At 42.1% G+C, this 14,812-nt stretch overlaps 2 protein-coding genes across 2 annotated transcripts; both read right to left on the bottom strand.

Moving 5' to 3' along the window:
- Positions 1-5,399: 5,399 nt before the first annotated feature.
- On the bottom strand, positions 5,400-6,903 carry LOC134223143 (uncharacterized). Its single transcript, XM_062702282.1, has 2 exons — positions 5,554-6,903; positions 5,400-5,411 (listed from the first exon to the last, which is right to left on the bottom strand). The coding sequence occupies exons 1-2, from the start codon at positions 6,901-6,903 to the stop codon at positions 5,400-5,402; spliced, it is 1,362 nt and encodes a 453-aa protein (XP_062558266.1).
- A 2,028-nt stretch (positions 6,904-8,931) lies between these two features.
- On the bottom strand, positions 8,932-9,630 carry LOC134223144 (uncharacterized). Its single transcript, XM_062702283.1, has one exon. It carries the CDS (start codon positions 9,628-9,630, stop codon positions 8,932-8,934), a length of 699 nt encoding a protein of 232 aa, XP_062558267.1.
- Between the last annotated feature and the right edge of the window lie 5,182 nt (positions 9,631-14,812).

The raw sequence follows: 14,812 nt of genomic DNA on the forward strand, positions 1-14,812 counted from the left end.
TCATTTCCAACTACATGTTACCGAAGCTAAGCTATTGCTACAAGCATAACTGCACCATATTGGAGTGATTTCATTTCTGTCTGGGTCATTTATACTTTAATAGACAGTAAATTGGTTACGTAGTGCTGCGTACCATCTATGGTGGCCTAGCGTGTCCCGAAAAAACACTATGTTCGAAAAAAATAGTGCTCAAGCCTTGGTGCTGACCCTGGTGGTTGTTTGCCCAAAAGGGTCATTTGGCCGAATAAGACATTTGGCCTAATAGGACATTTGGCCGAATAGGTCATTAGAAAAGTGAGAAATGAGGAGAGAGAAGTGAGACGTCTCACTACTTATTCCTTATTTATCACTTCCCGATGTAAAAAGTTCGAAGCGCGAAGTGAGTAGTGAGATGTCTCACTACTTACTTCGCGCTCCTCATTGTTTACAATGAGAAGTGAGAGGTGAGACGTCTCACTTCTCACTCCTCATTTCTCACTTCTCGCTGTAAAAAGTGAAAAGCACAAATTGAGTAGTTTCGGTCAAATGACCAAATGAGCACCATGACTTTTCGAACATAGTTTTTTTGGGACACCCTACTGTGGAAGTGCTGAATGAACACTAAACTGCGAGGTGGCAATGTCCCAGTGGGGAATGTAATGTCAATGATGTGAAGAAAAACCTTCTGACAGTTTTTTTTGCTCTCAGAAGCTACTACTTACTTGATACTTGATGGGCAACAGCTCTTCGATGAACTTACGCCGAATAGAGTATCCTTCTCCACTGGACTCGATCCTGGACCAAACGCTTCCAGTCGCCCAGAACGTTGCGCGCCCTCAGGTCCTCTTCAACTGCAAAAGTCCATCGTGTAAGCGGCCTTCCACAACGCCTACGGCCCCTTCCGGGTTCTCTACTAAATATTATCTTCGCTTGACGTTCTTCCGGCATACGAACAACGTGACCAGCGCACCGTAGTCAGCCGTGTTGTATAAGTTTGATAATATCCAGCCCTTTATACACCTGGTACAATTCGTGATTCATGCGACGCCGCCAGATACCGTTCTCCTGTTTACCGCCAAGTATTGTCCGCAGCACCTTACGCTCAAACACTCCGAGAGCTCTCCGATCAGCCTCCTTTAACGTCCATGTCTCATGGCCGTATAAAGCCACCGGAAGAATCAGAGTAGTATTCAGCGCGAGTTTTGTTTTCGTATGCAGACTACGGGACTTAAGCTGGTTACGAAGTCCGTAATAAGCCCTATTTGCAGCTGCAATACGCCTTTCCACCTCGCGGGTAACATCATTATCGCACGTCACTAATGTTCCAAGATACACAAATTCTTCTACCACTTCAAATTTTTCACCATCCAGCACTATTTCGCTACCACCACCACTAATGAACCCACGTTGATTGCCAGCGACCATGTACTTCGTTTTGCTGGTATTGATCGTGAGTCCAATCCTCGCTGTCTCCCTCTTAAAAGGCGCAAAAGCCTCTTCCACGGCACGGCGATCAATAATATCGATATCGTCCGCAAATCCCAGGAGCACATGCGATTTTGTGATAATGGTACCGCTTCTTTGCACACCAGCTCTCCTAATCGCCCCCTCGAGCGTTATATTGAACAGTAGGTTCGAGAGTGCATCACCCTGCTTTAATCCATCTAAGGTACCAAATGACGTCGATATTTCATCCGCGACCCTTACACTTGATTTCGATCCGTCCAACGTTATACGAATCAGCCGTATCAGTTTCGCCGGAAAACCATGTTCAAGCATAATTTGCCATAATTCATTCCGTTTCACTGAATCGTACGCCGCCTTGAAATCAATAAACAGATGATGTTGCTGCAAGTTGTACTCCCGGAATTTATCAAGGATTTGTCTCAGGGTCAACATTTGATCCGTCGTTGATCAGCCCTCACGAAAACCTGCTTGGTATTCGCCGACGAAGGACTCTTCAAGCGGTCTCAATCTGTTGAACAGAATACGGGACATAATTTTGTACGCCGAATTAAGGAGGGTTATTCCTCGGTAATTGGCGCACTCCAGTCTGTGCCCTTTCTTAAAGAGAGGGCAAATGAGGCCGTCCAACCAGCTAGCAGGCATTTCCTCGTCTTCCCATATTTTTGACATAATATGGTGCAGAACTTCATAAAGCTGCTCACTGCCATGTTTGAGAAGTTCAGCCGGGAGCTGGTCCTTCCCCGCAGCCTTATTGTTTTTCAGTTCTTTGACAGCTTTTTTAACCTCATCTAGTGTAGGTGACTCCACAGCTTGTCCATCGTCGCTAATATTTATTCTGACCCCTTCTTTAATAGCGTTTAAAGTTCATGTATAATTTCATCAGCTTAATTGCTTTCTTGTATTTTTATATGGAAATTTTCTTATTTTTTTATTGCTCTTTATTGATTATTTTGTGGAACATTTTTAATTTTTTATTGAAAAAAAAAAATATTTTGTGGAGAAATTTGTAATTGTTTATTGCTAATATTGATTTATTTATGGACATTTTGTGTTTTTTTCGTTGAACATTTTTATTTCTTTATGGAAAATTCTTCTTTTATAATTGCTATTGTTTTGTGGAAATTTTTTAATTGTTTATGGAAATTTTGTTTTATTTGTGGAAATTTTATCTTTATTTATTGCTCATACCATGATTTCTTTTTTGGAAATTTTCTATTTTTTATGGGAATTTTCTAATTTTTTTAGGGAAGGATTTATTTTAGTCCTATGACTACCAAGCTTGTCTTTTGAGAACCCAGCAGCTATGGACAGAATATCAAAAGAAGGTGTTGGGAATTTGGTTTTCTGGTTTCACTTTCGAGGTATCTAACTATACAACACGCGTTATAAGTAAAACTATCTGCTTTATTCGGTACTTGTCGATATATTTAACCGGTGACGAAAGGTACAATAATTATTAGACTGCGACATGCAACCAACTGACTACGACGATTGGTTCTTCGATACTAACTCTTTACTCTTCTCTATAGATCTACATGGTATGCCTACGTACTATAACATTGTCCCCGACTGCGAGCAAGGGAGATTTAAATTTAGAGAGATTGTAGGTACATTTGCAGTTGCCTATAATATTCACCACACTCTCCAGTGATCTACAAGCTGTGGCTACTATATCTGCTGCTAAAAGTATTATTGGCAATGGGTTGCGTTCATGGCTTTTCGTAATCGGCATCATTACCGGCCGCCTTGAAATGACTAGCAATTTCAACTTAAAGCTAACATTAAACAAACATCTAAATCAAACTCTGGCTAACTACAGACAAAACTATTCTAATAACATTATGTGTACATACATGATTGTAGATAACGACTCATTTTAACAATACAGTTTGTTCAATGGAATTGATCATAAAATAGTGCATGGAACTCGCACTATTTTATGATCAATTCCATTGAACTATAGTTTGCGATTTTGCTCCGTATCTTTGGAACTGTTGAAGTTGGTGTTGGTGGACTGTATGAAGCGTATGGACAATTCTTCTCCGTTAGAATCTTCTTCGATTGAGGCTCGGATGAGGCCTTCGGCTTAGTAGGTGCAGTATCATTACCCTCGAACGAGACGACATCCACCTCGGATGAGGTGAAGCAAATTCTGGAATCAGATGAAAGGCGCTTTTACTCAATAAAACATGCAATGTAACGATTTCTGGAGTGGTGGCTTGAGCCACCACGAGCGCACCTTGCGCCGATGACGATGCGTTGCACATGTACCACGTGAACGTTTTGATGGAACGTTGTTGATGTTGCTGTCTTCAAAGTCCTCGCGTGACATCCCTACTTAAGTGGTTGCCCGTGGGTGTGCTCGGCAGTATTGCGATGTCTTCAGTTCTTCCCGTCTTGCATGAATGAGTTGGTGCCACGTGAACCTATCAATGAGCAGAAGTGTTGCTTTCTCGAAGTACTTAGAATTGAATGGTAACGTAACTGTGCGTGGAGGTCCCTTGACCTCCACTGAATACTGGTCGCTCTACATCATAAAAATTCAGCAGCATGGAATGAAATTCGATGATTCAGGTCACAAGGCGAGTGGGTCGAACTGGGTTGACATCGGTACAGTAGCTACGTGGGCGGAAGACATCAAGCCAGGTATCATGGACGTAGAAGGTACGGACATTGGTGACATCGGAGAGATGGCGGTCAGCGACCGCCGAAGAACACGAACAGCTATGGAGTACAAACATTCCTTTGGCTTTTTTGATCATCAGTTTAAACAAAAATTACTTAACTGGTACGCGGAGGTCGTTTGACCTCCGCTGGCGCACCCTTGTGCACCCGCTGAACGAACGTCTATTGATCGTCTTGACTGTTTGTCAAGAGCGACTCGTTGTCCTGAATCGGCAGGACGCATATTTTACTTACGGCCCTAGTGTACAGACCGTCTTGGGTCCGCACTTTAACAACGCGTACGTTTCCATCATTTCCATGATGTATCTCGACGATTCGGCCAAGTGGCCACCGGAGTGGTGGCTGGTTTTCGTCCTTGAGCAACACCATCGTGTCGACCGCAAGATTTTTCTTCTCGACTATCCATTTAGTGCGATTTTGTAAATCAGACAAATACGATGTGGACCATTTTCTCCAGATAATTTGCAAGTAGCACTGAACTCTTTGCCACCTCGACAAACTGCTTTCTTTCAGGTCCTTCAGTGATGGTTCGAGCACTGCAGTCATCGGTCGATGTATTAGGAAATGACCTGACGTAAGTATGTCCAGATCCGTTGGGTCGTTGCTCACTGGTGTGAGTTGACGGCTGTTCAGACATGCTTCTATTTGCGATAAAGCGTCGAAAACTCGTCTGGCGTTACTATGCTTGTCCCAAGAGTTCTCTTGAGATGGAACTTCATCGATTTCACCGCCGCTTCCCAGAGGCCCCCGAAATTGGGCGACCTCGGCGGTATGAACTTGAAGTGGATTCCTTCGTTTGCGGCCGCTTGCGGTATGGACCTTGTGAAAGCTTGCGAGTTGAAGAGCCGACGCAGTTGATCTAGTTCACGCTTCGCACCGACGAAATACCTTGCGTTGTCGCACATTATGATTTCTGGGTGCCCCCGACGAGCCACTAAACGTCGAAGAGCCGCGATAAATCCTTCGGTGGTTTGGTCTGATACCATCTCGATGTGTGTTGCTTTTGTAACCAAGCATATAAAAATAGCTACATAACATATGCGTATATCAGCTTTGCGATGAGGAAAGCGAATTTTGAAGGGACCACAATAGTCCACTCCTACTGAACGAATGGTGAAGCCGGAGTTACGCGCTTATGTGGCAGATCACCCATGAGTTGCTCCTCGGCTGTTGCCTTACGCGAAAACAGTTTACGCAGCTATGAACGACCTTTCTGCATAAGTTTTTCAGGCGAAGAGGCCAGAACCGCCCACGAATACTGGCAATCATTAATTGCGGCCCTGCGTGCAAGAGATTTCGATGATAGTGTTTTACAATCAACAATGACAACGGATGGTGGTTATCCAAAATTATAGGATGCTTTCTACTTGGAGAGACTGACGCATTTTCAAGCCGACCACCAACGACGAGTATTCCATTTACTAGGGCAGGATGAAGAGATTTCAACCTGGACGACGGAGAAACTTGTCCCCTCGATAATATTTCTTCCTTATCTTCGGCGAAGCTGTCGCTTTGAGCAAGGCGTACGAGTGCCAGCGTCGCTTCTTCACGTTCTTGATACGATAGGTAGCCTTTCCTTCTGCTTGCTGGGTTGCTACAGTTGTAGGTGAATCTTCGGCATAAAGCCGCAATCCGAACAAGTGCCAAAAAGCTTGATCGCAGTTTGAAGGTATCGTTGGGAACTTGAAGTTGTACGGGAACGGCAATAGTCGATTTTTTCTCCAATAACGATTGATCCAACTCTTCTGCATCCGTCGTATTTCCTTTTGGCCAAAAGTTGCGTGGATTCCTTAACCATTCTGGTCCGTGCCACCAGGTGTGATGATTTGCTAGCCTTTCTGGTGTCATTCCCCTGGATATAACATCTGCAGGGTTTTCAGATCCGGAGATGTGATTCCATGTTCCTGTTCTTGTAAGATGCTGAACTTCTGAGACCCTATTAGCGACAAACATCTGCCAGCGGGAAGGAGTTGAAGACAGCCAGCACTTCACAATGGTCGAGTCTGTCCAAAAGTACGGTTGTGCCTTGACCCGTAAGCTGTCGACAACCTTTTCGTAGACATGGCTCAGGAGAACTGCAGATGATAGCTCTAACCTTGGTATGCTGATTTTCTTCCTTTTCCGCTGCACATCATCGAGTGGTGCCACTCTAGATTTGGCCGTGATTAAGTTAACCGTAACCTGGCCATCGAATGAAGTGCACCGAAGATAAATACACGCACCATAGGCCTTCTCGGATGCGTCACAAAATCCATGGATTTCCAACGAAACGATACTGTTATCGAAAGCGAGCCACCGTGGAACCTTCAGGGTTGCTAGATCAGCTAAGTTGTGTCTGAAGTCCTTCCACCATTGCTGGAGATCTTCGCCAAGAGTTTCATTCCAAGAACATTTCTGTTTCCAGAGATTTTGAATAAATATCTTAGCTTGGACAACTACTGGTCCGACTAATCCAAGGGAATCAAATAGACGAGCAAAATCGGACAAGATGATACGCTTGTTAATCTCAGTAGAGTTGCTCCACTGAGGAACAGTGAACCGAAAATAGTCCGATCGAGGTTCCCATGAGAGTCCCAGGGTTTTAATGGTTGCTTTTGATGGCTCTAGTTCCAAGGATGTGCGGTCGTCCTTCAACGGTTCTGGGATAGCTGCTAATATTTCCGGACTGTTGGAACTCCATTTCCTTAAAGTGAATTTCGCTGTTTCTAATAGATGACTCAGCTCCTGATACAGCTTGATACCTTCCTCAACGCTATTGGCTCCCGTGAGCATGTCATCCACATAAAAGTCTTTGGACAGAATGCTTGAAGCCAAAGGATACTGCTGTGCTCCTTCTTCTGCCAAACGCTGGAGGCATTTGGTAGCCAGGTATGGGGCTGAGGACGTTCCGTAAGTAACGGTATTTAATTCGAAGGTTCTAATCGCCTCGGAGGAGGAGTCTCTCCATAGTATTCGTTGAAGCTGTTGATCCTCTGAAGCGATGTTGACCATCCTGTCATAGCCAAGATGTCTATATCCGCCACAATGGCGAACTTGTGTAGGCGAAAACGGAGGACGATTGACAAAAGCTCCTCCTGTACTACTGGACCAACCATGAGAGCTTCGTTCAGCGACACTCCAGACATTGTTGCGCAAGATGCGTCGAACACGACGCGAAGTTTGGTGGTGGTACTTTCAGGTCGAACTACGGCGTGGTGCGGCAAATAGTACGGATACGGTGCAATCTCTGGTACGTCAGGATCTACTTGGATTTCCTTCATGTGTCCCATTTCCAAATATTCGTGTATGAAACCGCTGTAATCCTCCTTCAACTTTGCATTTGCGTCTAACCGTCGCTCTAGTGCAGTAAAGCGACGAAGCGCAATTGATCGGGACTCGCCTAGACGATCGATTAGAAAAGGCTTTTTCGGAAGAGTTACCACAAACCTTCCTGAAACATCTCGTGTGGTTGTTTCGTTGTAAATTCTTTCACATTGCGATTCCTCTAGCGACATTGTGCTAGTAGTGCGACAAGATTCCAACTCCCAAAATCGTGTTAACAAATCATCCAATTTTTCTTCTGTACATGCGACAGCTGTGAGCGAGGTAGCAGTTCTGGAACTTTCGGAGACCTTTCCAGAAACGACCCATCCTAGTTGGGTGTTCTGCAGGACTGGGCCACCCTCTGCTAGTTTGAAATGCCCATCTACTAACAGATCGAAGAATATCTCCGCTCCAATTATGATATCGACTGTGCTGGGATAGTAGTACTCTGGATCGGCGAGGTTTATTCCCTTGGGAAAGGTCCATTTGCTGATATCGAGTTTGCTCAACGGTAAATCCGCTGTAACTTTTGGTAGGACATAAAACTGCATCAACACAGTATAGTGTGACACACGAGAATGAATCCAAGCAGTAATGGACTGCGTGGAGCAAGTGGCCGCCTGACCGATGCCTTTGATAGGTAGGCATTCTCGGCGGCGTTTGAAATTCAATTTTGAGCCAGTCTTTGGGACATGAAACACAGTTGTGACCCTGAATCTAACAAAGCGCGTGCTATGGTGGTGTTTCCATTACCATCACTTATGTTTATCAAGGCCGTCGACAAAATAACAGTGTTTGGAAGTGTGTGTGTAGTGGACGAGAGGACTGTATTGTAGCTAGTAGAAGAGTGGTCAGTGGTATGTGGTTGGCTAGTACTTGCGAATGTTGTTCGTGTTTGGCTAGTGGCGGCCTCGTTTGAAGCATTCATTTGCTGAGGTGATATTGAGTTGTTAGCTTGGAGTTTCGATGAGTTTTGTGGTGGTGACGAATTAGGTGCTTGCGTTTTCTTACCTGTCTGCGAGCTTGACTGTTGCGCTGGTCTTGACTGTGACACTGAAGGGGGTACAGAATGCAGAAGAGTGTGATGGTTTCTTCCACAGGTGTGACAAGATCCTTTAGTGCAGAATCTTGCTATATGACCAGGTGATAGGCAGTTTAGGCACAGAGATTTCCGTTTTGCCTCCTCCGCTCGCTCCGAAATCTTCATCTTGCAAAATCTGCTGCACTTGAAAGCAGAATGTGCTTGTTCGCAGCAAAACGGACAAACTGCAACTTGTTGAATTCCCGAGTGACTCAGGACCGATGAACGATATTGCTTCTTAGATTCTCCTTGACTTGAACGACTCGAACTGATGCTTCGCAGAACCAGACATTGTTCCTTAAGATAACTGATAAGATCCTTGTACCGTGGAATCTGAGTTGAGTGGTAGTGATTTTCCCAGTTTCTCAAGGTGTTTGAATCCAGTCGTTGGCACACCATGTGCTGCAGAATGGTGCTCATCCTTCCGTATTTTCGCCAAGCTTATCCAACATCATTAAGTTGGTTTCGAACTCGCCTACCACACGATTCAGTTGCTCATAGGATTCCTTGCCCATGGGCTTCACAGCAAACAATGCGTCGATGTATGATTTAGCAATCAACTTCTTATTGTCATAAGTATCATGCAACGTTTTCCAAGCTAATAGGATAGTTTGCTGCTGCAAATTCAATTGACGCGATTTCCTAAGCGCATCACCAGCTAACGAAGAGCGTAAGTAAGTGAACTTATCAATGGGAGGTAGATGTTCGTTGCCATGGATCATGCTGATGAATGAATCTCGGAATGTGATCCACTCTCGCAGCTTTCCGCTAAATGAAGGTAATTTGAGCTCGGGCAATTTGACTCTCAGCTGCATGTCGGAGCCAGCCGAAGCACGATTCGAAGGTACGACTGAAGCTTTGCTTGTTCCAGCTGGAATGGAAAACGCCAACATCGACTGCTTCACTTGGTAGTATTCATTCTCGAACTCCAGGATTAATTTTGCGTTCTCCTGCTCTCGCTGTTCGATCGTGGATATCCGCAGAGCTTTTTGTTCTTCTTCTGTTTCCACGGTCTCCGTGAAGTGGTCTTCCTCTTGGTCATCGGTAATCACTTCGATCTGCAGTCTAACATCCAAGAACTTCTCATAGATATCATCCAGTTTCGTCATCCGCATTTCTAGGGAGCTGCGATCACGGTCGTCTTGGTAGTTGGCAATAAACTGTTTGAAGTTTTCCAACGAGTGTCGCAACGTATGTACGTTCCTGCTTCACCAGGATGCGTAGATCTTTCTTCGTCATTTTCACTATCACTCACTGTACCACCTTACAAGTGTATTGCATTGACTGCGCGCGGATTTGACTAACGAGCGTCGCGATGTGACAGGACTAGCAACCCGAGAATTTCGTTCACCACCAACAACGGAAGAAATTGTACCGAAATTGAAGAATATTCACCCAAGCCACAATTTTAATTCAGCAAAAATGATTATCAAAATCCCACACATGAATTGAGAACATGCAAGCAGTACTGTAATTTATTTGCCATACCATTCGATATCAATATAATTTGCGATGGCGGTCTGATCATGCAATGCAGAGCCACCCCACTGACACACGTCTTTGATACTACTTAGCTTTGTCCTTTGGTTGATGATGATTCCAGCGCACAAATCCAAAATTCCTTTCCGACTTCCTTTCCGTTCCTCCTCGAAATTGACTTCTCACAGTCCTTCCGCAGCCTCACAGGCAGCAACACAACAGCAACAGCAGTACCTCAGCAGCATACGTCCCGGTGGTGATACACTTTCCAGCAGCAACAACTTCAGCACTTGATGATGCCCGTATTCTTTTGTCCAGCGACGAGCGAACAATACGATGATGCGATGCAGATTCACTTTTGCCGCGTGCTTTCCGAAATCCGGCTCGTTTCGGACCAAATGTTGGGAATTTGGTTTTCTGGTTTCACTTTCGAGGTATCTAACTATACAACACGCGTTATAAGTAAAACTATCTACTTTATTCGGTACTTGTCGATATATTTAACCGGTGACGAAAGGTACAATAATTATTAGACTGCGACATGCAACCAACTGACTACGACGATTGGTTCTTCGATACTAACTCTTTACTCTTCTCTATAGATCTACATGGTATGCCTACGTACTATAACATTGTCCCCGACTGCGAGCAAGGGAGATTTAAATTTAGAGAGATTGTAGGTACATTTGCAGTTGCCTATAATATTCACCACACTCTCCAGTGATCTACAAGCTGTGGCTACTATATCTGCTGCTAAAAGTATTATTGGCAATGGGTTGCGTTCATGGCTTTTCGTAATCGGCATCAGCAGGTATGGACTTAATTGATATAATAGATAAAAGTACAGGCAACAATATTAAAAATTTCACCGAAATATTATTTCAATATCACGATATGTTATGGATAAAAATAAGCCAATAGCACATAATATTGATTAATTTTTACAAATATCATAACTTGATCTCCTCTTGATATTTTAGTGCTAAATAATGATATTGTCGTCTGTTCTTTTATCTCTTATATCAATCCTGGCCATATTTCATTTTGGTATCTAATCAAGATTTGATATTATTGAGCTATTTCGTCTACTCAGGAATATTTTTACATAACTATGTAAGATTATCGAGGACAAACTTTGAACATTTCATCATCATCATGGAAGTTTTCCCCCCGGGAAGCATAATAGCCGAATCTTCTCTACCCCACTAGCAACCTTTATGTAAGCTGATACTTTTCCCAGTGTCATCTAGCTACATGCAACAGAAATCATTCAGTTTCGACATATCTTCTGAGATCTTATGTTCGTGACAAATTTTATTGCAGTTTTCTTTTTGTGGATGTTCAAATAAAATCGTTTGATGATCGAATTACACCGGAATGTTGGTCTAAGAAAAACATGTGTTTTTTCATCTTTGCAGACCTATACGAAGATGACAAAATTCGTTGAGTAATCTGTTGGTGTTTTTGCTTAAATGTATTCATAAATTCATCTAAACATGATCGCATTCATTCATTTTCGTATTACAGATTGGTAAACCTCATAATGACTTAAAACATTTATATTGACAGTAAACTTTTATTATTATTAACTGGGCCAAAATGGTTTCTACTTGAACAAATTAAATTATGTGTGATATCTGAAGGATTCATTAATCTTCACGTATGTCGATTTTTTAGGGTGAATCTTTCGAAAGAATTTTCTGTTACTTCAAATCTTTACATGGGTCTTGTGCGGAACCACAAAAGTTAAACAATGTTTTAGAAGTTGAATGGTTATTCGTGAAATAAAATACTCCACAGATTTCGACAGTAGTACTGTCATACAGTTGAAATTAATTCAATAAATCTTCCCAATCAACAATGCAATGGTAACAGGTCGTGAGCGAGCATACAAAACCCAGAACCTCAGTCGCAGTAGCAAACAACTAATCTATCAACACGAACCACCGACCGCCACTGAATAAACACCAGAACAGAACTCCATACAAAAATAAAACCAATGAGCCCCGAACAAAATTCGCGCTTTCATAGCAACTGACGTGGAGTCTAATATGCCTAGGCACGGGTGATGCACATTGGTGCATTGCTATGTGAAATAGTGGTACAAATTTTAAAAAAATACTAACGATGTATTGCACTCAAATATATTCATTCAACTCTTTGATTTCTTTCTTGATCAGATGACCGACACACATAGTTTGCTATCTTGACTAATCACATGAAAGGCAGGAAGATAGCGTGTTTGTTACACTCAGGCAGACACTTCATAATTACGTGAGTTGTATTGTGAAAACATGATTTGAAGGTTTCGAGAGATTGTCTTAGCAAATACAGTTTTAAGTATAGATTTGTAGTTTAATATTTGTAGAGTGTATAGTGAAGGTTGGAATTAAATACTCAATATGGTAATCAGTGTTGTAAAATGTCATTTGCCTTCGTTTGTATGACGTTTGTATGATGTATGACGAACTTATAGCGCTTAAATGTGCCTACAACTTTGTCTAACAAGACATTGCTGTAAATATGTAATCCAGGGCGTGGGAGGCAAAATGTCATTCAAATGACATTATGTCAAATGACCCGTGACATTTTGGAGAGTTTTCACTCCCCAGGCTCAGATGTTATATTTAGAGCAATGTACCCTTGGATAAAAATATAGGCCTACTCAAGCGTTCTGAGTAGGTACATCTAAAATTATGGAATAAATTTGGCTTCTAAAGAAAGTAATGAGCAAATTAGTAAAATGACATGCAGATGACATTTTACAAGCCTGATGGTAATTATGTGTGTAGGTTTGGAAATTAGTGTCAGAAAAGCGGATTTTGAGATAGAATTTGGAGTTGGGTTTTTGAAATGGGTTTTGAAGTTTTTTGACTTTGTTGAAAGCAGTAAATATGATAAAAATAGAAAGAACCAAGGATGTTATCGATCATTTAGTAAATCGCGTTCGATCATTTAGTAGTTTGTCAATAACTTATTCCAGAAACTGATTTTCAAAATGTGTTGTATGGTGGACTTCAAGTGCGAAGGTTTTTCTACAACTCTGCCTAATGGTTCGTTGTTAGAATTCAACTATTAACGGAGTTGTAGCGCTAGTTGCAGTAACTTAAACTAAATGATTGGAATTTTGTTATCATTTAGTCTAAGTTACTTTAACTATAGCTATAACTTCGTTACTAGTGGAATTCAAACAACGAATCAAGGCAATGTTGCAGAAAATCCTTCACACTAGAAGTCCACCATACAACACATTATGAATCTCAGCTTTTGGAATGAGTTATTGACAAACTACTAAATGATCGAACGCGAATTACTAAATGATCGATAACATCCTTGGAAAGAACTTAAATGGTTACATATATCTTTGGGTTGTTGATTTTTTTCGGTGAAAAACGACACACACAATTCCCGTTTTTTAATAACGTTTCGGCTTACTCCATTCAGCCATCATCAGATCTGCGAAAATGTTTTATTAATTACTTTTAGTTAAATACAATTTTCTTTTTCACCCACTTACATTGAAAAAAACGTTCACATCCCACCAGTGTGGTCTAATAACTAACCCCCCTTTTTACTCGATCTAACACTATCAGCTCCTATGTGTGTATTGCACCATGTGCGTCATCGTCGCTGCCGAGTGGACGTTCGCCTGTTCAACGATCGTATTTTGCACACTAGTGCGTTGTAGGCCGAGTCTATACCACCGCATTCTCGTTGCAGATTTACCGTCACGTCATTGCCCATCAACTTTATGTGGAAAGCCTCCGCGATTAACCTGCTCTCCTGGTTTTCGATTTGTTCCAATATAGTTGTGTTGTTGAAATCAAAATTGTGTCCGTCTGTCAAATGATGTTGCGCAAGACCCGTCCTCGACTCCTTCTTTCTTATGCTGGTTCTATGTTCGTTGATTCTCGTTTCCAACATGCGGCCTGTTTGTCCCACATACACTTTTTTATCACCAGCGCCGCATGGTATCGCATACACAACATTTTTGGTTTTGTTTTTGGGGATTGGATCTTTTAGTTTGATAGACTCGGCCTACAACGCACTAGTGTGCAAAATACGATCGTTGAACAGGCGAACGTCCACTCGGCAGCGACGATGACGCACATGGTGCAATACACACATAGGAGCTGATAGTGTTAGATCGAGTAAAAAGGGGGGTTAGTTATTAGACCACACTGGTGGGATGTGAACGTTTTTTTCAATGTAAGTGGGTGAAAAAGAAAATTGTATTTAACTAAAAGTAATTAATAAAACATTTTCGCAGATCTGATGATGGCTGAATGGAGTAAGCCGAAACGTTATTAAAAAACGGGAATTGTGTGTGTCGTTTTTCACCGAAAAAAAATCAACAACCCAAAGATATAAAAATTCACGGTGACCAAAACCCTACTAAATTAAATGGTTACTATCATAAACTTTTGCAAGAAATGGGAAAGAGGGATACAATGTCGATGTGGATAAAAATTAAGCTCACACAGCTTTTGGATTTAGAGGGTAAATTATGACAACTGATAATCTATAAAGCTTAGTACGCAGTTCTCAAGGAAAGTGCTCAAGGAAAGTTTGATCTAATTACCAAAGTAATTTTGACAACTGGTAAACGCAATTGAAAAAGTAGGCGGCAATAAAGCAAGGTGATAAAGAAAAAATGTCATCAAGCAGGTAAGTATCTGTAAATAATATATTTGAGAAAATAATCGGGTTTGAACATTTCTCCATTTTTCGCAGTTTTGCGGTTTTTATAATGGTTTCCTCGACATTCAAAAAATTGCTGCAACCGAAGTGGAGAAGGTGGAAGTGCTGTACCGAAAA

This window comes from Armigeres subalbatus, chromosome 3 (genome assembly GCF_024139115.2).
Source record: "Armigeres subalbatus isolate Guangzhou_Male chromosome 3, GZ_Asu_2, whole genome shotgun sequence".
Lineage (NCBI taxonomy): Eukaryota > Metazoa > Arthropoda > Insecta > Diptera > Culicidae > Armigeres > Armigeres subalbatus.

What these genes read in the sequence shown, in the direction of transcription:
- LOC134223143 (XM_062702282.1), bottom strand. Translation starts at nt 6,903, where the DNA reads ATGCTCACGGGAGCCAATAGCGTTGAGGAAGGTATCAAGCTGTATCAG.
- LOC134223144 (XM_062702283.1), bottom strand. Translation starts at nt 9,630, where the DNA reads ATGCGGATGACGAAACTGGATGATATCTATGAGAAGTTCTTGGATGTT.